Source organism: Lissotriton vulgaris, chromosome 3_1 (assembly GCF_964263255.1).
Source record: "Lissotriton vulgaris chromosome 3_1, aLisVul1.2, whole genome shotgun sequence".
Classification (NCBI taxonomy): domain Eukaryota; kingdom Metazoa; phylum Chordata; class Amphibia; order Caudata; family Salamandridae; genus Lissotriton; species Lissotriton vulgaris.
In genome coordinates this window covers 956,477,595-956,501,636 of record NC_141689.1, presented here as the reverse complement: position 1 = coordinate 956,501,636, position 24,042 = coordinate 956,477,595, and the positions used below count along the sequence as shown (strand labels likewise).

Here is a 24,042-nt window from a genome sequence, read left to right as displayed (position 1 = left end):
AGTAACGACAGACCTTTTGGCTTTGCCAATGCTTGTTTTCAATTGAATCACCACTGCCACACTGGCCCAATTATGCATCTTTGGTGCATTGTACCACAATGTTATGTACTCATTTGATTGTATAAACATGTTAGTAAAAGAATGGAAATTAGGATTCTAGCATCATAATGAATGAATGAATGAAGACATTTATAGAGCGCACAGCTACTCAACAAGAGTGTTCCGGCGCTAAAATGACTCAGACACTATAAACATTTCAAAGCAGATTACCCATCCTCACCATAGCCAGTTTTTCTCCATAACTGGTAGGGACACATTTTTGCCCTTGCGCTGCTACCACTTCGCGAAGATCCGCTTTGTTTCCGACCATCATGATTGGGACATTGTCCTGAGTAACTTCCTGCCAGGAAAGTGTAAACAAAAGCATATTTAGACATTAAAGTGACACTATGGTTATGTTCAGAATAGAACAGGTGGTTTATTTTCATATACATTTTGCTGAAGTTTAAATTTTGTGAAACTGCTATTTTTCGTGAGACAAGATAGAGGAAAGGGACAACATTGAGTTGCACTGATTTAAAGCCCTCCTGCTAGCTATCTGTGATATCCCAGTTAGGGCCTTCTATATATCACCAATGAGCAGCCTCGGTGCTGTCTTCATTTTGGGATTCTAGAAGGTTGCGCTGCATTGGTAAATAGAAGAAAACAACTCCATCAATGACCATCATATACTTTGGAATTGACAGAATGACCTGCTGAGCAAGATGAAATGCAGACAAATTGATTGGAAACAATGTCAATGTTATTTGGAAGAAACAAATTAAATTAACGCCTGATTCTAGGTGGCGAGGACCTCTGTATTTACAGTGAAGCTACTTGTTTGACGGCTCCTCTGAAGACACTGAAATTTGCCGAACGACCACTATGTGTGTAGCACATGCTCAGTAAAAGATTTCTTTTTCCAGAAACCAACTCTCAAACCAGGAGTTTTCCCCTGAAATTACAAAACAATGTCCCTGATGTGGAGAGATTTGTCTCCCTTTGTGCTGCAGTCACTGCTGGAGCTCTCCGCCTGAGATCACCATGCCTCGCGAAACAGGCCAAGGTAGGACAAGCAAGTGATGGTCACCCTACCTTAAATAAGGAAGAGTATTTATTACATTGACTGGTGACATGATAAAAGGTCAGCCGTTTATGAGGAACCAGCTGAGGCTTTGTCAGTGTAAACTGGCACTTCTCACATGATTAAAATAATTTGGAGTTTGGTGGTCTCACCAAAGAACTCAGAATAATTGAAATCTGGCTGCTGTTAAAATAGTATTCAGACGCCTTAACGAAACTTTATTTGGAATGGGTACATTGTGTGCATCTAATAAATAAAAGAAGGAGTATCACCGTAGAGAATTGTGGATTCTTAATGGTCTATGTGTTTGAAAAAAGGAAAAAAAATTCCTTTTGTAAAAAAACCCTCACTCACCAGCCTGGTGGTGACATGCTTCGTCATTGGGGTCCACCCTGATGACCAAGTGCCATCAGGGTGTGCTAAACGGTAATGAGGGTGTGAGGAGCACACCTGATATTTATAATTATCAGTCTTATCTATGGTGCTGCAGCTGTTAAGGTTTGTCACGCCTGTTATGAATATACAGTTACGATGGGTTGGAAACTCATCTAGTTGCGCACTGTGCACTTGGTGTTGTCCTACACCTTAAGCGTTTTTACACATTAACTTCTTTATACAATTGGTTATCTGTTATTTATTCTCATAATCTGATTTGTTCAAGTTATCATCACAAAATACATTATTTGTTCATTTTCCAATTTCGATCACAATTTGTACAATACATTGTTTAGTAATATCAATATTTCCACAATATAACCATTGATCACATTCACATTTTTCACTCCTTGCCCAATGCATTTCGGTACCGACTGGTACCTTCATCAGGGGATGATCTGAAAAAATAAAATAAGCTGTGTAAATGTTGTGTGTTTAGTATGCCCATGGGTGTTGTTGTTTGTGAATTTTGCTATATCATACCTGTTCGTCGTTTGTTCAATCAGCTGTAAAATAAGACCACAATACCTAATGTTACATCTATGACATAAGGTTTGGGTGTTGAGTCTAAGCTGTATAGTCCAATACATTGAGATTACCTAGTGTTTTCTATAGCCAGAGGCTTGTTAATCTGTCAGAAGGAATACATAAAAGCCCTGTGGTTAGTTCCACTCGTTCCTGTTTATCAATGGATACCATAACATAAGAACGATATTAGAAGCGGTTAAATCCTACCTGATCTTCAATGGTTGTAATCACCTGTCGATACATAATAGGATACTTTAAACTTAGCTTAAGAGCACATAGTTAGATGTGTCCCAGCTGTAATGTTATTTAAACATACCTGCGGGGGTATGTTTTGTCGACCTACAGGGGAAGAAACGCATAACGTAAGTGATGTTATGCCGTTCAAATATGCCTCAGTCACTTTGTCGAGGTTACGCTAGTTTTTGCTAATTACCAGTATTTTTTATCCGTCGTTGCTCGTAAAAAAGCCGCTACACCATAGGTTTGCCGTGTTGGTTCTCCGCTAGAATGGCGCCATGCTCAAGTCTGTCATTTACTCGCTTCCGCGATGCAATCAACACTAAGGACGTACTGCGTTTTTAGAGAGTACCTTCGTCGGTTGCTCCCTGGTACCGCCATTTTGTAGTGTATACCGGTTTAACGTATTCTGATGTTACATTCAAATAATATCGAATGTTTACTAAATCTCGTGAAAAAAAATATTTTTACTTTATTTATTTTGCCCAGCGGTATATTGCCACAAGTATTTTTACTTAAAGGGAATATTAGAACGATATTTCTGACTGTTGTGGCCTTACTGGCCACGAATCAATCCAACGTGTTTAGAGCGATACAATAAACTACGTTATGTACGTGAGAGTTATTTATGGCCGTGAATTACATGTTGATGTTGTGTGTAGGTTGTATATCAGCAAATGTAAAACAGTATGTTTGTGTACTTGTTCGTTCAGCAGTGTACTTTGATAACTGTGATATGACATACTAAATCATCAGTACAAACTTCTGTGCACTATAAACATTGTAACTGGGTACAAATATACGGCATTTTCACATATTCCTGCCTTACTATATTGCTGTATGATGGCGTTTTAACATATAAACAACTTTCTGGAGGCAAATACGATTATTGTGGTGTTGTTTTAATATGACCTTGTGAATTTCACTCAATGTAACTTTATGGATAATTTAAATCCCTGCCTTCTATATTCTACAGGTAACATGAAAGGTCATTATCTGTCATTTAACCCAATTGGGTGCATTGTCTGCAAATATTTAATCCAATATAACTCTCGTTAGGGTGTGCTGCGACACCTGGAATATAGTGGAGCTGGTTATTGTGAGTGATAAGTGCAAAAAAAGTGTTAAAAATTGTCCTGGTTTAACTTAATGGAAAAAATGTGTATTCTTAAGTAACTGGGCAATATTAAAAAGTGTGTGAAGATACTTTGTGGTGATTATGACCAGGAGTATCTATGTGGGTGGTCTACATGTTTCAACCTATATGTGGGAGTTACCAGGTTTTCTTCAGGACCAAAGTGCAAGAAAATGGACGGTCTACACTCCCTAAAAGGCGTACCCAATCCTAGATTCTTGGTGCCAGATTAGCAGAAATTCTGCTACTGGTGTGGGCTCTAGCCAAAATAGGCGAGACTAAGATAAAAAAGACCTGTCAGAGGAAAAAACGCAGAAGCAGTCATAAATAAATTCAATTACATGCCTGTAACGTTGTGTTGACTCTCAAGTGTCTGCATGCATCATGCCAATCCCATTATGTTCTTATGATTAGCCTGCTGTGGGTTACAGGGGGCTAGCTGATATAAGCAACCCGCTAGAGGTGCTATTATATAGGAGAATGGTGTCTCCATATGAGATTATTAAGCGTACTCAGACACACAGATCAATATGTGCGTGTAGGGTAGCGCTTATTGTCACAAGCGCATCCAAGCTTTTGGTGGGGTGATTGTCCATCCTCACATAACTAAACGTGAGGGCGGGGTTAAAAATGTGCATATGAACCAGTACATCGTAACGACAAACGAGGACCAACAAACAAACAACACATAATGTTGTTCTGGCAGGTCTTACTCCTATTTGGTGCCTTTATGACATTGTGGGGCATGGGGTAGGTTTTTGTATCAGCTAAAACATACTCTGCAGGTAGTAATGAGACAAGGGGTATGATTAGCGTGACTCGAAAAGAACTGCATGGTAATGCGGATGAGCGCGCGGGATCTGTACTCCGTGGTAATGGAGTCGATCGAGGCTGTGGGAGCAAAGGTTAGTGGTACTTACAGTTTCGCTGTGCTTAGAGAGGCTGTTTACCTATGTGCCATGCCCGCTGTCCCCGCTACAATGGTGAATGCTCCCGGCGTCTGTTAAAACCGGAGCTAAATTTTGAGCGACACAAGAAACTACAGACCCCTACAAACAGACCCGACTAAAGAACTTCGAGCGGTAATTATACAACTAGTGGAAACAGCTGAAACATCAGGAAAAATATCCAAACAAGAAGCAGACTTTCTTTGCAAAACAGAAGGAAAAACGCCTTACCTCTACATAGTACCAAAAATGCACAAGGGGAAAACACCCCCCCAGGAATACCTATCGTGTCAGGAATTGGCTCGTTATTGGAACCACTATCCAGGTTCTGTGACTTTTTTCTAAAAACCATAGTACAGTCTACAGCCACATACCTACAAGACACTAAAAACCTACTAAGGCTTCAAGAGGATATCAGTGTGGATGAAGACACTATCCTTCTAAGCTTTGATATCGAAAGCTTATATACAAGCATATCACAAGATGCTACTATAGCCGTGCTTAAAAAGACCCTGGACAACTGCACCTGGACTTACAACACTCCAAAGACGTTCATACTGGAATGTGCCACACTAGCTGGTGAGTGAGGGTTTTTTTTAAAAAGGAAACATTTTTCCTTTTTTCAAACACATATCCCATTAAGAATCCAAGATTCTCTACGGTGATACTCCTTCTTTTGTTTATTAGATACCTTACCCAGGGGAATAGGAGTACTCTCCGTTCACACTTTGTGAACTCAATCCCTTACTCTCCCTTTTTGTTATTACATATGTTGTGTGCATCCCTCCGAAAGACCGATTCAGTAGGGAGTGTATCAGTATATGAAGACCTCAAAACAATGAAAAGTTACCAACTCCCTCACTGGAGGGCTAACCCGTTCAGAAAGCGAAATTGCCCCGGTATGACCGCTTTCTGAATATGGAAAAAAAATGTTGGGGCTTACACTGTGGCACAGTGGACCACTGATAACTGACAAACACATTTTTCCTAAAAAGTGAACTTTATTTTTGAACATAGCCATATTCCCATTAAGAAATAGTGTTGCATTTAAAAAAACATACTTTAAGGAAAAGCGGTCTTAGTAGTTTGCTGATCACCCCAGTGATGGCCACCAATCAGAGTGCTCTGACCTACTCTATTAATATTCCTCAGGTAGGTAGGATTACGACCCACTCTGATTTGGAATTTTTAAACAAACCTAATAGTACATATTTTATCTTGCTGTAGTAAATGAAGACTGATGGATGATTGATCTAAGAGGGGGGTTCAACCCGGGGAATCCACATGGGACCTGGGTACTATACGGTGTAGGAAAGAAGGGTCCCAGTAGAGCTGCTATACATTTTGCTTGCATTTATTATAGAAAATTCAAAAGGAATGGCATACAGTGTCAATTAATCACAATGCATGATCCATATCATTTGGTCAAATAAAAGTGCCCCAAGAAAGGAAAGGGAAGGGGGGATAGCGTGATGCTGTGCAGGAAACAGGACAGTGAGGGAATAAAGTTCGTGACAAACTTATATATTGCAATATTAATTTTGAATGCAATACAATTTAAGGCTTCAGATCCCTGAGCCAGAGAAGTTGGGGGATTATAACATATCCCAAAAGTTAAGAACTATTTCTGTTGACACCGAAAAGTTCAAAATTATGGGGGAGTGTCAACCGAACAGAACATAAAAAGTAGCCGTCGACGTTTCGACCCCACGCTACATCTGTAGGCGTTTGTCTAGCCTTACATCGGGGTCTTCATCAGGACATGGTGGTCAACAAAGGAGCACTACAGTATCTGCTCAGTCCGAGCAAAAAGCACGATTATATTCTCATTTGTCATCAGGTGACTGGTCTGAGTTTAAGGACAAGATGACGAATAGGTCACATTCACATCAGGTGCTTGGGCTGGATCTCTATTATTACCCAAGATTTGAATGACGACGAGGCGTCACTGTGGGTCGCCACTTTCCGCGTTTGTTGAAAGCTTGCTTGCTTTCAACAAACGCGGAAAGTGGCGACTGGGAGCTCCGTGACCGTGATATTAAGACGCGGCGAGCTTGACTAGATCGCTATGACGCCCCGCCGAGTACTGTATTAAGGACACCTCTACCCTCGTGGGCCTTCTAGATTAACGCGGGTTCGTTTCTTCTCTGTGAGCCACGTGCATTCGTAAAACGGCCAAAGGTTGCTGCCTTCAACCCCGTGTATCGAGACACAAGAGATGCAGCACACCGAAGGCGACCCACAGTGACGCCTCGTCGTCATTCAAATCTTGGGTAATAATAGAGATCCAGCCCAAGCACCTGATGTGAATGTGACCTATTCGTCATCTTGTCCTTAAACTCAGACCAGTCACCTGATGACAAATGAGAATATAATCGTGCTTTTTGCTCGGACTGAGCAGATACTGTAGTGCTCCTTTGTTGACCACCTTGTCCTGATGAAGACCCCGATGTAAGGCTAGACAAACGCCTACAGATGTAGCGTGGGGTCGAAACGTCGACGGCTACTTTTTATGTTCTGTTCGGTTGACACTCCCCCATAATTTTGAACTTTTCGGTGTCAACAGAAATAGTTCTTAACTTTTGGGATATGTTATAATCCCCCAACTTCTCTGGCTCAGGGATCTGAAGCCTTAAATTGTATTGCATTCAAAATTAATATTGCAATATATAAGTTTGTCACGAACTTTATTCCCTCACTGTCCTGTTTCCTGCACAGCATCACGCTATCCCCCCTTCCCTTTCCTTTCTTGGGGCACTTTTATTTGACCAAATGATATGGATCATGCATTGTGATTAATTGACACTGTATGCCATTCCTTTTGAATTTTCTGTAGTAAATGAAGACATCTTGATAACGACCCCTGAATGATTCCAGAAATTGGTAAACGTCCTTGAGACATATGCAAAGAAGAACCATCTAAAATCAATAATGAAAAGACTTAGGTATTGTTCAGCAGACCGTTTTTTCGAGAGTCTGATTAAATTCTGTTTAGAATATAAATAGTTAGGTATTCAATTTGACTCCGAAAGAACATGGTCCCATTTTAAGACAGTTAAATCAGATTCTTTGAAAATGCTCAGCGTTGCTGTCATGAGACTTATTATCAATCCCAGCAGCCACTGATTGCATCCACTGCTTAGGGTGAATGAAACTAAAGCAATGCATTTACTCATTTTTGGTGATGAACTATATCTGCCTAATTCTTCTGAGACTATTGACAAGATGAAAGCAGTGGTGTGATGGTGTTGCTCCCTTTGAGGTCTTCTACTCTTTGGCCGCTCTGCTGCCCTTATTTGAATTCTGTGTTGGCTCTTTAAACTGAGTAGGACTACTACAGATAGTTTATTACCCTGGATCTGACCTGACCTCTAGTTAGCTCTTGGTGAGAAATACGGGGCGATATGCTTTAGTGTATGGGTGGGAACGAAAGATGTGGTTTTCTTAAAAGGTTTAATGATAAAAATTGGCACTATTTCACATTTGGTAAAAACTTAAAAGAGAAGTCCAACTTAAATCAAGAAATCGATGCACTTAAGGCCCTGACTGATCCAATTTCATCACATTATTGGAGCCTGTGTGAGAATGATGGAAGAAGATGGCTAATGTTGTTAGAAACATATCAAGACATTACAATAGAGCTGATTGAAATACCTTCTATACACGAAACTTCCAACGACCAAAACTGTCATAAAAGCTCATGAACAATGGCGACCAAAACACATTTTGAAGTTGTTCGATTATTTTGACATTTTTATTCAAAAAGTGATGTCTTATCATGTGTTGATTCTATGTATTTGTATATTTTACATGGTTGATCTCAAATTTGAATAAACATATTACATATAAATACATTCATTTAACGTATCCATTAAATCTGTTGTCAGAATACGATAACATCCCAAAGCGAATATTTGTTTTCTTTTGTTATGGAAATGATTCTCAATTACTTTCCATTGAAGATCTTCAATTAATTTGCTGTGTTTAATCTAGTGTGCCCTAAAAAAAATGTAGAACATGCGGCAACTAAAGGAATAGTTATGAACTCGTGAGAAATGGTTCTTAAACAGTGATCACACATCACACTAGAGGTTCATGTGTTTGTGTGTAACGTAAAACCACAGCACAACGTTAAGCTCTAGCTATCAGTCAAGGTTCAGTGTTGCATTTCGGAGTAATGCCCTGTTTGTAAGATTTCCACACACCAAGGGAATTTGTGGTCGCCTGTGCAACACTGGCACTCAAGCAGAACTTTTGAGACTACCAAGGCGAGTTCTACCTGCAATCCACCGGTACTCCGATGGGTAGTACCTTTGCCCCAAGTGTGGTGGGGTTATATGTGTATGACTTCAAACTGAAACACATACTATCACCACACAACCCTTTCACCGCTCTTGTAACCTTCTGGCAAAGGTACATCGATCATGTCCTGGTTATCTGGAATGGTCTAGAAGACTATAGAGTTTTTTGCAATGGATCGACACATGTGACCCACATTTGAGGTTCACCCATTGCTACAACAAAGAGGAAATGATCTTCCTGGACGTAACTATCACTAAGGAGGGCAATCACCTCAAAACCAAGACCTACCACAAACCAACGGCAAAGAACAATCTTTTACACTTCTCTAATTTTCACCCACGACCCTTAAGGGAGAACCTCCCTTTCGGGCAGTACTTACGTCTGAGATGTAACTGTAGTGAAGAGAAGGACTTCAAGAGTCAATCTCAAGATCTCACTAACAAATTACAGAAGCACGGTTATCCAACTCGAATCTTGAAGAGAAGCTGTAAGAGAGCCAGGAACCAGTATAGAGATGCTCTTCTGGAAAACAACCCGCAAGCAAGCACAGAGAATACCCCATTAACGTGTGTAACCACGTGTAATTCAGCTTCCAATGCCGTCAGCCGTTCCATCAGAAAACACTGGAAAATTCTGGAAAGCAACAAACATGACTGGGAGAAACCTCTATTCTCCTACAAACAGGCCAGAAGTTTGAAGGACTCCCTTGTCCACACACGCCCTAGGAATCAGATGAGGGAGGAAGACCAAACGGTACTCAAAGTGTCGTAAATATTTAATTTACTATCATAATTTCTATGCAGGTAAGTACTTAATCAATAATAACTCAATCGGAAAGAAAGAACCAGAGTCCGTGGTGTTAGAGTTCTTAGGGGTTTATTCCTTAAAAAGGAATGGTCATGACTTGGCTATCATGTTCCCGCAACCACACAGGGTTCAGGAAGGGATAGAAAGAGTGCGCTCCACATTTTATTGACAGTACATAGCTTATATACTTAATTAATTGTCATGAAAAACGTATGGTAGGCGTAACAGCTGAGAGAAGACAAGATAACAGCATCCACGTGTTAGCAATACGTAATCAGAAGGCGTGAACTAGGCGTGAATTAGAGGTGTGTGCTAGAAACGTCACCAGGTAGGTGTCACAGAAGGGGTGGCACTAACAGAAATGTTGCAATGTCAGCAGAAATCGGAAGCTTGGATGCGCGCGCAGCTGCATGACGTGTGATTGACGTGAAACTGGAGGGTGCAGGGGAACTTGACATTTACACTGACGGAAAAGAGACAGAAGTCTGGCATGTCAGATCAACTTGTACTTCTATCATATCTGATATCTGATGTTTTGGGAACCATACTATCTGGAGGGAAAGGTCTCTGGGGCAGAAGCTATTCTATACTGACTGTGAGTGCGTGTAGAAGCGCCTGAGTGTCTGCATGAGAAGCGTGGGGGCATGGGCCTTCCATGGGAGCATGGTAACAGAGGCTATGAATTACTTGCACGGAAACAGGTTAGCCCTTTGCTCTGCAGATGAGGGGGATGTTTACTGAAGCTAGTAGGCAGGAATGTATTTTCGAGGAGCGGAACAGATAACTCGAAGGTTATAGTCAGTCTTGGCAGGCAGCAGGCTGAGCTGAGCACGGGGGGCCGCGCTGGAAGTAAGTCAGAGTTCACGGGTACAGAGGCAGCCTGGGCTGAGATTTTCAGAGTCAGAAGCCAGAAAAATGGCTCGATGGCAGAAATTCAGGGCCTACTTTGCCAGAGCTGAAAAACGTGTAAGGTACACTACAAAAAGACGTTGGCATAGCATACTTAGGAACGGACTATTCAACCCATTCAGGGTGGGTCTGAAAGAGGACATGTTGACGTTGGACGCAAATGTATTTGCGTCTTCGTAGCTGGCACAGGAGGGAAGTTACATGCACTTTAAGCTGGTACATGGAGTCGGTGGGGTACACGCTAGGGAACACAATCTTGACCATAAAATTTATATTTCCTCATTCCCTCCTTGTTCCCTACGGACCCTTCATGATATATCGATCCTCATGAATCGATCAGTTTGTTCTTGTAACATCATTTGTTCTTCTTTCTTTCTTTCACGTTTTGAGAGGAAACTGGAATGTTCAATGCACGATGTGGCACACAGTCCACAAATCGCTGGCCCACACTGTAGGCACAGGCAGCAACTGAATACTAGGACTAGGCCAATGCCTAGGAAGGATAGGATCTTCCATCCCCAAGCGGTTAACGTTGTCCAGAACCAACCGGACCAAGTCCAGGTGCCTGGATTCTGATGTATCAGATTTGCAATTTTATGAAGACGTGTAACAGCTTGATATACAGATGGTGCGTTTTGTGGAATGAAAATACAGCAACTTGACCCGATGACCTTACAGGCTCCACCTCTGTCTGCCAAGATGACGTCAATAACAAGACGATTCTGAAGAACAACAACCCGCATGGCGGACTGCTCTTCTGTTAAGTTACCTAAGGCGGAGGCAGTTTCATTCACTACTGCTTCAAGTGTTCTAGTTAATCTGCGTATTAGTTTACTATTTTGGACGGGACCCAAGAAGAAAAAGAATCCTTTATTGAAATCGGTGTATTGTTCCCATGCTGTTTCTGTATAGTCGACAAGTGAGATATCTCTTCTGAGTCTATTCTTTACTAGATTTGTATTTCTGTGATAGTCAGGAGGAGCTAGAAAAACAGGTGGCAGAAGGAATGCAATGTAACAGGTACCATCCCAATCTGGAGGTAAGCGTATGTATGCGGTATGACCACAAACAAAATAGGAATGACGGGTAGCTCTAAAAGAAGACTTGCCTTGATCACTGAATTCGACCACAATAGTACATTTACTATGGCCTAAGTGTACTGAACCTTTCTTGCTGACACATAATTCACCAGTGACTGGTAGTACTGACATAGCGGGCAGAACTGGAGCAGCTTCGGATTCAACAGTAAGGATCATAAGGTTAATTGTGTAATTACCTAATCCATAAACTTCGTTTTCTAGATCAGTTCCTATTCTAATGGGGAGTCCCTTCTTGTCAGGATAACAGGCATTAAGCAGAACTAGGTTCAAGTTTCCCCAAACCCAGCTCCCTTTGAAAACAGCAATATCAGGATCTACGGAATTTATTATTCTAAACCAGGCACCACAGGAACCGTTGTGAGTAAACGGGTACGGAAAGAGGGGCAGAGCTCCCTTGTATTTCTGGTAGGGAGGGAGTCGGCCACATATCCAGCAGTTTGTAGCATTGTTAGTCTGATGGGAATGATGTAACATACTAATGAATGTGTTGTTGCGCAGCGCAAGTCTGTAAGAAAGTTCATGTGGAGGTAATTTACTAAAAGAATGTTCAGCAGAAACATTATAAGCAGATTGTTCACGCTTGAAAATAGGATAATAGATGGGGAGCAGTATACTCGCAATAATTATCAGAACACTTAGAAAAAACATAATTAATAATGTCACCATACAGTGACTACGTAGTGATTTACAATATGTACGTTTCTTTAATTCTCTCTCTCTATCTCGATCTAGGGGATACATGTCAGAAACTATTTAACCGATTCACCTAGGGGAGGACTTAAACAATTAAACTGTCTGACTTGCTAGATCGGAGCTTAAGTCTGTATTCCTCTTGGGGAGTTTTCTCTCGTTCGGAAGTTTTAAAGTCACTAGTTTTGATACAGTCTTTGGTGGGGGTGGACGAGCCTGGATCTGGTTTCAGTTCATTGTATTTTTTGATATGGCTCGTGTGGACCCACCCCTTTCTGCCTTCCAGTTTCACTGCGGTCCTTGTTGTAAGAAGGACGATCTTTGGCTCCTTCCAGCGGGGCTCCAGCGGACTCTTCCTGTCGAAGTTCCGTACTAAAACTGTGTCCCCAGGACGGACATCATGTGGCTTTACATCAGTGTTGTCGGGGAAAGCTGCGGCAACCTGTGAACGACATGATTGGAGTGCAGACATCAAGGAGGCAAGGTAATCTGTCAACATATTACAATCAACATCAGTAATCTTCTTCGGAATGGGCGTCCCCCACATATTCGGTGGTCTACCAAAGACCACTTCGTACGGGGATAGTCCTGATCTCGAGTGGGCAACCATCCTCATGTAGAATAGTGCCACGGGCAGGGCGACTATCCAGTCGACCCCTTTTTCTTTACATATTTTTGCAAGGCGTGTCTTTAATGTCTGGTTATGCCTTTCTACAAGGCCTGCGGCTTCGGGATGTCGGACACAATGGAATCTCCACTGGTATCCTAGCAATAGGGAAACCTGCTTCATTAATTCGGATGAGAATGGCTGACCGTTATCTGAGTACATGACACGAGGCAAGCCGTACCGTGGGAAGAATTCACGAACCAGCTGCCTGGCAGTGGTCGGAGCAGTATAATCTGGGACTGGGTATGCTTCGGTCCAACGGGACAGTGCACAAACAATTACGAGGACATATTTGAATCCTCGACAACGGTCCATCTGGATATAATCCATCTGGAGGACTTCAAAAGGGTGATCGGGAGGATGAAATCCACCTTGCTCTACAGGGACGCTTTTACCTGGATTGAACTGACAACAGATCATGCAAGTACGCACTTTCTGTTTTGCTGCTGCTCGTAAGTGTTTATTGCTCCAAAGATTTTGTAAACTGTCTAGCATTGCTTTTTCTCCTAGGTGTGCTGGACTATGTGCTGTATTAACCATGACTTGAACCATAGAATCAGGGAGAAACCATGTAGATTTTCCCTTCGTCATCCAACCTTGTTCTGTTTGAATCCCTCCTAGTTCAGTCCATTTCTTTATTTCATCTGGAGTAGCATGTGCCTGAATATCGATTACATCTAGTGTGGGATCCCTGACTGTCATACAATTTGTCGGTCCTATTGTCTTTGTCATGTCAGTTGTCTGAGTGTGAGTCAATGCTGTGTGTTTTGCTCTCTGGTCTGCCAGGTCGTTACCCTGGGAAACAGAATCTGTAACTTTAGTATGTGCTTTACACTTCATGACGGATATGCCTGAAGGCAGATGTATTGCTTCTAACAGTGCTTGAATGAGGGGACCATGTTGGATCTTGGCACCATGAGAGGTCAGAAAACCTCGTTCTTGCCATAACATGCCGAAGTCGTGTACAACTCCGAACGCATAACGGGAATCAGTGTATATGTTGACATTTCTGTTTTTGGCTAGAATACAGGCTCGGGTCAGAGCAATAAGCTCTGCCGCTTGAGCAGACAGTGTGTCAATACGATGTGTTTCTTTTACTTCGGTTTCAGTGGTCACTGCATAGGCGGCCACTAATTCTCCTGTACTTGTTCTCATACATGAACCATCCACATAAAGTGTCAGGTCTGGATTTGTCAGTGGAACATCTGTTAAGTCTCGTCGGGGCTTTGTAACTGCATTAATGATTTCTATACAATCATGCGGGGCTGGATCTGTCATAATTGTAGGTAACAGTGTTGCGGGGTTCAGAATGCTGCAACGTCTGATTTCTATGTGTGGCTGGAATAGTGTCAATTCATAACCTGTCAGTCGTGCTATAGTCAAGTGTTGAGTCTGGGTTCTGTTTAAAAGAACCTCTACAGAATGTGGAACTTGTACAGTTAACTGATGCCCTAGGACAATTGAATCACTCTGTCTGATTGCTAATGCTGTTGCTGCTACAGACTTTAAGCACGCAGGGAGTGCCTGGGCTACTGAATCCAATGTACTTGAAAAATAAGCGCAAGGCTTATATGAACCTGCTTGATCTTGGGTGAGGACAGACAATGCTGTACCATCACGTTCTGTAACAAAAAGTGTAAACGGTTTGCTGTAACATGGTGTTGCTAAAACTGGTGCTTGACATAATGCTTTCTTTAGTTCCTCAAAGGCTTGTGTATGTTCTTGAGTCCAAGGAAGGACAGTCGAAGTCGCTGCCTCCTGTGTCGTTAACTGGATGAGTGGTTTAGCTAGAAATGCATATTGAGGAATCCATTGTCTGCAGTACGAGGTGAGGCCTATGAAGGCCCGCACTTCCTTTTGTGTCTGGGGTTGTGGCATATTTACAATTAACTGAATGCGATCGGGAGTGAGCTGTCTCCCCACTTTGGACAGCAAGTGACCCAAGTATACAACTTGCTGACCACAGAATTGCAGCTTCGAAGGAGACACCTTGTGTCCCTTGTCGGCCAAAAAATGTAAAACTGTCAGTGATGCTTGTTCACATTCGGGTTCACTTCGTGCGGTGATCAGCAGATCATCGACGTATTGCAGTAAAGCAGTGTTAACTGGCATTTTAATACAATCTAGTTGTCTTTTCAGTGCTTGACTATAGATGCTGGGGCTTTCTGTGAATCCTTGAGGTGCGCGGGAAAATTTGAAACTTCGTCCATTTAAACTGAATCCGAAAAGGTATTGGCTCTCTGGATCAATAGGTACACTAAAGAAGGCGTTCTTGAGATCAATTACAGTAAAGAACGTCGCTTCTGAATCAATAGCAGTCAATAGAGAAGAGATATCGGGGACCACAGGATACTGTGGTACAATACATTTATTCAGCTCTCGAAGATCAATCACCAGCCGATATACTGGCGGTGCATTGGGATCAGTACGTTTAAGAATTGGAATGATAGGGGAATTGCAGATATTGGAGTCGGTCTCTACGACCACTCCTTGGGCAATGAGCTCTTCAATGATTTTCAGTAAAGCCACTACAGCATCGGGTGGTAACTTGTATTGTCTGATTCGTGGTAGAACAACTCCTGTCTTGAGTGTAACACGGTATGGTGTGATATGCATACAACCTACATCAGTTGGGCCTGTTGCCCACAAGTGATCTGGTACATTTTTCAATCTGACATCGAATTCTCGCAAAACATAATGACCCTTGAAATCCCGCAGAAAAAGTCTAACTCCCTCCGGGGAACAGCATATTATAGCTCCTAGAGCTTTCAATGTTTTAATTCCTAACAGATTTTCTGGACATGATTTCGTAAGTAACAAGTCTGTAATACGTGATAATGGACCCACAGCCAGGGGAACTGGTTCTGATACTTCATTTATAATGGGCTGTCCTGAAAAACCAAGGGAAACATTCTGTGAGCCTGAGAGGGGTGCCCCTGGGACTTCGTCATGACTGATTGTGGTGCGGCTTGCCCCTGTGTCAATTAAAAACTTTCTATCTTTTCCCAATACTTGACTGTGTACATAAGGACCTTCTTGATCTACAGGAATTTCAATAAGAGGCAAGCCAAATTCCCTCTCTAGGCTGTTTCATGTGTATCGCTGGTAATCGGGGTAAGCAGATTGGGCATACTGGTACATTTGTTGGGAAACTTGCTGAGTCGCGGCAAGAGGCTGTGGCTGAGATACCGCTACTGTCTGTGCTGTATGGGATGAAGCATGCATAGGCTGTGTGTTCTGTGAGGTCTGTACATTCTGTGGAGTCTGTTGCTGGACCTGATCTTGTCTTGGTGGATGCGGTCTCTCTTTGGTTTTACCTGTTGCTATATTGTGTTTCAGAACTGGGCATTCATGTACGTAGTGGCCTGGCTGCTTGCAATAGTTGCACGTCCCTTTAACGGGAACTGCGGAATGATTTGTCTGATTCGTACCTTTCCTATTTCCGTCGGTATATACCGACTGGGCTACTAACATTTTCATTTTTGTGTCTTTCATACGTTTCTGTTCCTGATCTTGTTCTTCTCTAATTCTATTCTGATGGTATTGTAACATTTGTAACATCTGTGATGGCGTATTTGCTTGCCATGTACTCTCGACCTTGTATACACGGTTTTTAACTGCTAACAGGGAATTCTCGACTAGCTTTGATACAAAAAGATGCGGGTACGATTCGCTACTTGGTTTAAGACCACTATTAATAATAAAACATTTCTCGAATCTTGAATAAAAGTCACTAGTATCTTCGTCGGGTTTCTGTTTACATGCTGAGATTGCATCCCAGTCTTCTTTTCTAGTTGCTAGTAATCTTGGCAGAACCTGTACTATTAAACCTGGTAATGCTTTAGTTTTGTCCCCGAGGCCTACCCCTGGGACACGCTTGCTCTCTTCGTCTTCTATTTCTGCCCATACAATCTTTTTGTCTCCCACCTCCCATTCCTTTTCCTTGAGTTTCTCGTATATGCCCGTAGGCAGCAGTACCTTTAACATTTTCATGATATCTTCATATGTGTAATCCCCCATCAGTAACATGTCTTTAAGCTCTCTGTGGAAACCTGCAGGGTCTTTATCATGGCTCGGTACTAGTTTCTTCATTTCTAACAGTTCTAACTTAGTCAGTGGCGTGTGTACATACACGCGTTTCAAGAGATGATCCTCACCCATAACTGGGTGTACTTCTCGTAAGGGGTTCTGACTTTCAATGCCACTCAGGCATTCCATACGATACATTTTTCTTTCTGGGGGTGGAGCGGGAACATATTCAGAGCTTACAAAAGTGTCATATCTATGTCGTTGTTCTAGAATTATTTGTATTAACTTGGTACTTAGACCTCTCCATCTATCCATGAGTAGTGCTTCTAGAGTTTCGTGTAAGGGACCTGGATCGGAATGTTTAGTTCTGTATTTCGTGAGGAGGTGCTGCATCATGTATACACCTGCTAATTTCTGCTTGTCTGGGGAGAGGTTCAGGAATGTCTGTGCTACGGTGTCATCATTATACATATCCGGATTTTCAGCCCATAATATAGCTGACCGGGCTAATTCCTGTTCATCCATTGAATTTAGTATGTGGTACCCCACTCGGTCTCGGAGTCTTTTATCAGTCTCCTGGAACTGGTGTTCAGAAGAATTCGGGTTGGTTAAGGCAGAGAGAAAAACTTTCTTGCTTTCCGGACGGATACCTTTCCTAAGGTAAGTTCCCTTACCTACATACGCTATAGTATCTGTAGTTTTTTCTGATTCTTCAAGTTCTTCCTCCTCCTCGGAGGAGGCCCTTTCTTTCTCTTTTTCGTGCATTTCTATCACTGCTTTTCTTATTTTCTTGTACATACTGGCTATGCAAGCCCCCTTATCATGTTTTCCTTCAGATATATTTTGACCCCACTTGTTTAGTGCATCTAACTCGCTCTGATCTGTCCCAGGCCTATCTCTTTCTCTTATTAGGCAATTTATGAAAAAACGTAGTATCTGTGCTTGAATGTCAACTTTCTGATGCTCCATGGCATCCTTAACACTGTCAGGGTCTTTACCAGTCTGAATGAACTGATATATTCTATCTAGGCGCTCCTTCATCCCTGCAAATAACAGCAGGAAATCAGTAGCAGATCTTAACCGTAGTGAGGCCATCATCATTCTGTCGTTTTTGCCGGGTACTGGATCATATCTGCAAACTGAAAGTTTTTCTTTGAGTATGTCAAGACGGGGTGACTTGAACGTGAGTGGACTCTGCATATCCCTAAGGTTTACTCTGTGTGTCAATGGTGGGGTGTGAAGACCCCCCGTCGCACCTCCTGAAGCGGAAGCTTGGGCATTATCTCTCTGTGGAGTCTGTATCTGAACTTGAATTTGTCCTTTGGTAGCGTCAGGTAGACGTGGTTTCGGTAGATCTATTTTAACTGCGGGAAGTGGTGGAGGTGGAGGAATCTGTTGTGATACTGGCGGAATATGATCTTGGGGCGGGTTACCACCCCCATCCCTGTCGTTAGGCAGGGCGCGGACAGGCAGATTGGTATAAGCGGGTGCTACATCCTCTAGATAGGAATTCAGGAATATGTCTTTAGTGGTCCTGTGATTTACTTTAGTTGGTACCAATGGTGGCGGCAGATTTTTCGGTATTTCTGAAATGGCCTCAGGCGAACCCTCGGCCGCGAGATACATACCGTTTACGAGGTTATTTCGTGCACGGTCTACTTGCTCTGTTTTTACTCGGATCCCTTCAGTAACTAATTCGTTTTCTTGGGCTTTATCTGATTCTCTAAGTCTGTCTTCTCTACGTAGTGCTTTTTCAGCACGCTTATGTGATTCCTTACGCCAAAACTCTATGGCGTCTTTCTGAGATTGTCTGGCTTTCTTTTTCCATAGTGCTTCCTCTACCTTCATGATGCACTCAGCATCCCATGTTCCAGTAACTGGCCATCTGTGTCTCTCGTCTAGATGTTTTGTATAATCGGCCCATAAATCTAGATACAATATGGCATCTAAGCCATGCTTGTGGTACATGAAGTTTCCTGGAGTGTCCCTAGGGGGAATAGGAATTTCTTCCTCCAGTATCCCTTTCCTAGTTCCTATCTGCTTTAACTTGTTGAAAAACGGCATCTTGTTTCTACTTAGTACTGAAAGCTCGATTTTACCTACTTAATACTAAATACAGCTATTTGTACAAGAACGCACAATAATGCACATTAAAAACAGTCACACTCATACCACGACATTAATCACATGAAAAACATTTAAAACATATATCACTACCCCTTTATACTGATGTACTGCTAAACAGCACAGATACACTGTCTAAAAACAGTGCAGAAACTTGAAATAACGGATGTACTGCTAAACAGCACAGATACACTGTCTAAAAACAGTGCTGACCGGACTTGTGTACCCAAACCCGTCTTGATACGACCCAGCAATGGTACTCACCGGGAAGCACGGAAATCGGAAGGCCTCAGAAAACTCGACTGGACTGGACTCGGCTCGACTTCGGAAAACTTCGGAAAACTTCGGAAAACTGGTGGGCCTCTTGACACCTCAGACCTTGCTTCTTTCGGCTAGGCTCTGGTCGGGATCCTCCGCACTCCTTACCGCCTCGTCTGGGTACTGATCGCAGTCCTCGTCACCTCCGTGGGCCAGAGGGAGATGCAGGAAATCCTGCCAGTACGCGTAGTTTCCTTCTAACTGATGGCAGGGGACAGAGCTTGCAACGCACCAACCGGCGCGTGAGGTGGGGGAGGGGTCCCTGTTCGGGCGCCAAAATGTCGTAAATATTTAATTTACTATCATAATTTCTATGCAGGTAAGTACTTAATCAATAATAACTCAATCGGAAAGAAAGAACCAGAGTCCGTGGTGTTAGAGTTCTTAGGGGTTTATTCCTTAAAAAGGAATGGTCATGACTTGGCTATCATGTTCCCGCAACCACACAGGGTTCAGGAAGGGATAGAAAGAGTGCGCTCCACATTTTATTGACAGTACATAGCTTATATACTTAATTCATTGTCATGAAAAACGTATGGTAGGCGTAACAGCTGAGAGAAGACAAGATAACAGCATCCACGTGTTAGCAATACGTAATCAGAAGGCGTGAACTAGGCGTGAATTAGAGGTGTGTGCTAGAAACGTCACCAGGTAGGTGTCACAGAAGGGGTGGCACTAACAGAAATGTTGCAATGTCAGCAGAAATCGGAAGCTTGGATGCGCGCGCAGCTGCATGACGTGTGATTGACGTGAAACTGGAGGGTGCAGGGGAACTTGACATTTACACTGACGGAAAAGAGACAGAAGTCTGGCATGTCAGATCAACTTGTACTTCTATCATATCTGATATCTGATGTTTTGGGAACCATACTATCTGGAGGGAAAGGTCTCTGGGGCAGAAGCTATTCTATACTGACTGTGAGTGCGTGTAGAAGCGCCTGAGTGTCTGCATGAGAAGCGTGGGGGCATGGGCCTTCCATGGGAGCATGGTAACAGAGGCTATGAATTACTTGCACGGAAACAGGTTAGCCCTTTGCTCTGCAGATGAGGGGGATGTTTACTGAAGCTAGTAGGCAGGAATGTATTTTCGAGGAGCGGAACAGATAACTCGAAGGTTATAGTCAGTCTTGGCAGGCAGCAGGCTGAGCTGAGCACGGTGGGCCGCGCTGGAAGTAAGTCAGAGTTCACGGGTACAGAGGCAGCCTGGGCTGAGATTTTCAGAGTCAGAAGCCAGAAAAATGGCTCGATGGCAGAAATTCAGGGCCTACTTTGCCAGAGCTGAAAAACGTGTAAGGTACACTACAAAAAGACGTTGGCATAGCATACTTAGGAACGGACTATTCAACCCATTCAGGGTGGGTCTGAAAGAGGACATGTTGACGTTGGACGCAAATGTATTTGCGTCTTCGTAGCTGGCACAGGAGGGAAGTTACATGCACTTTAAGCTGGTACATGGAGTCGGTGGGGTACACGCTAGGGAACACAATCTTGACCATAAAATTTATATTTCCTCAAAAGCATGGGGCTTGCCCCCAGTTACCGGCAATTTACCCGGTGGAGGGTGTAGTGTCTGCCACCTGACCACTGCCACGAAATTTCTGAATTTGGAACCCGGGAAACAATGGGTGCAATGTAAACACACACATTCAACCAGTGTCATCTATTTGATCAACTGCCCCTGCGGGCTCAGATATGTGGGAATGACCACTAGAAATATTAAACAACGTATCTGTGAACATCGTTGTAATATAAGATGTAGCAAGAACACTACAAAAATGACTGAGCATTTCCTGCAACAGAATCACACCCCCAACGATATCAGGTAGACTATCATCGAGCAACTCCAGATGAATACAGGATCATAAAATGTACTTTTTGAGAAGGAACAAAGGTGGATTCACCGTTTGTCCACAAACCTTTCAGGGTTAAACGATAATATACCTTGGGGTTCAGTGATGCGACGTTAGGAATAAACATACTGCTAGCCACCCTAACCCCGAGGCTTGTTTACACAATGTGGGTCCCTTCACTGACCATACCATACTCCACTAACCATTGATTAATGGACACACAGTATGATTGAATATCACCATTTACATATTGTAGGTTATGTCAGACTAACAGGATAACAGTATATTTATGGAGAAGAGGTGAGAAAGGGTCTGATGACACAAAATAGCCGATTTTTTGTATTCAGGTGACCTGAATCTACCAACCTCAAAGGCCACAGCTCACAAGTAGCCATGACCAGACAGACATTGCCCTGTTAACCGCCTTTTCCTGTTAGCACTCACTTGCCTCACATTATCGGGTAAATATTTAGTGTTCCCTGTAAGGAGCATGTTGAGATGTGTCTTGCCTACGTAAAAGGGGTATGCAGGCATATCTTCTTTTACTCTTGCAACCGCTTGGCACGTAAATCACACTGCTCGTCTCTTAGGATCGCAATAAAGTTTTAGAAGAGAACCCTGGCCCTTTAACTTAACTCCATCTACGTCACGCCACACATTCCCGTGTGTGGTTCTCACATGACTAGCGACTGCTATTTCTTCTGCATTAAAATGCCCAACCAGTAACATTCGGGCCGCAGGCATTTGAAATGCAGATCGAGTGAGGGACTCTTCCACAAATCAAGTAAGATAATACGTATGTGAATGCATGTATGTCTATTGCGGTAACTTACCGGAAGGTTTTGGAAATGCCATTATGTGGTTGATCAACAAACTCATTCGAACCTCACACTCTCACAAAGTGAATTTTTCGCCTATTGACACCATAAGATTGTTATTTTCTATATAGCATTTTGTGATTTGGCAAAAAATTAGTGATTCCACAAATAAGCCTCTATGGTGTTTTTTCGAAAAATTCACTTTGTGACATTTAAAATGGTAAATATTGATTCTTGTATGTATGGTATGTGTGAGAGTGTGAGATTCAAATGAGTTTGATTATCAACCACGTATGAATGTAAATTACCCACTATTGTGTACTTTTATGAAAATGTCATTTTTATGAAAATTGTATTGTGTATTTTGTATTGTGTTTTCTTGATATTTGTGTTGAACTTTTGGTGAACTTTAACCAACATATAATTCTGAAAACTTTCATGAAAAATAAAAGTGATTGATTCTGACATAAGTGTCCAAACTTGCAATTAGTTTCACTCTTTGCACGTAGAAACCCAATTCAAATAGTAGTTGCAGTATTGGCTTCCGTGTTGTTGTTTAGTCACCTTACAGGTCAGCACGTATCCGCACCACTGATTTTATCGATTGCTGACTGCCCTTCTATTAAAGTTGCTATAGGGTGCAGCCCGCAATCTTTTAATCCTCACACAGCTCACTTTTCTTTTTTTGCACTATCACTCCGCTGTAATTCAGGTGTCACAGCACACCAGGAAGACACCCGGTTTCCCTGGTGGGAACCCGATGATGAAGCATGCCACCAACTAGGTTGGTGAGTGAGGGTTCTTTTAAAAAACAGAGGTTTTTTCCCATCACACCCATCCCTGTTCCCTTATATTGTGTTTATTTGTGCCATTAGTCACTCATTTGTTGTTGAGGTATATTGTTCTGGGGAAGAAGAGTGGTTCCCTTTCCCTTACTCTCCTGTTATTTGATACACTGTTTGTGAGTCCCTCAAGACAATGGAGTAAATGCTATCACATGGTAAAAATGACGCAGAAGGAATTATCTTTGGTTTAAAAATATGTCAATCCCTCAAACCGGTGAAGAAATGTACTATTCTTTGTTACACTGCCAATGATGTCTCTTAACAGTAGCGATTTGCCTCAGCAGGCAGCTGACAAAAGACTCTTAAGGTTCAGTGCAAGGTGATGTGAGAAGATGGGATAGGCACTTTATTCTGCATTGCTCATGGATGCTGTGATGTAATGACAGCATTTGTGTATAACGGCTTTATTATAACTTTGGCAGTCTCGGAGCAAGGCCGCCATGCTTCTGCCCGCTCTGAGATATGCTCCCCTGCATGCACACCATGGGGCAGAGGCAACAAGAGGCCCTTTAGGGGCCCATTTGTTTCCTCACAGCCACACTTTTCATGGCGGTCGCACCGCCATGAAAAGGGTGGTGGTGAGGAAACTCTAAATATGGAGCACTGCCAACATATGAGGGGCCTCATATTGCTGCACCACCATCAGGAATTGTGGATCCCTGCCAGCAACAGAATTTCCATGGCGGCTTAACCGCCACAGTCCCAATGCGGCTGGGGGACTGGCGGTCTGGTAGTCCGCGGATCAACCCCACGGGTTCGGCTGTCCACTGGACCGCTGAACCCATTTTAAGGGCAAAAGTCTTTTGCCAATCATCTTTAGTATGGCACTCTTTTATAGGGAGTCAACTAAGGTTATGATCTATAAATGTTAAGCAATTATAATTTTCTTGGAGAATTTGATTTATTTATCAAGGAGTTTTGTATTACACTACACACCAACTGACACATGACAACAGTTTTGAACTTACTAAAAATTCCTTCTTAAAAATGTCCATTTCCTTAGGTAGCACTTCATTTACAAAGTGAATTGAACCATAAAATAAGCAGAAACAGACAAACATTTATCAAACTCTCTTTTCCAAAACAAAATTAAAATAAATCATAACAGTTTAAAACTGTGTCTTCTCAAAATTTCTTGTCATGCAAATGTGTGGCTCTGTTCTTGAATATGCTAAGTC

At 42.5% G+C, this 24,042-nt stretch overlaps 1 protein-coding gene across 1 annotated transcript in view; it reads right to left on the bottom strand.

Annotated features, from left to right (window-relative positions):
- The window catches only part of RASEF (RAS and EF-hand domain containing), a 336,005-nt gene that overhangs the window by 19,764 nt on the left and 292,199 nt on the right, over positions 1-24,042 (bottom strand). The window contains exon 15 of the mRNA XM_086961323.1: positions 281-400. Within this exon, the coding sequence (XP_086817449.1) occupies positions 281-400 (120 nt within the window). The remainder of the gene's footprint in view (positions 1-280; positions 401-24,042) is intronic.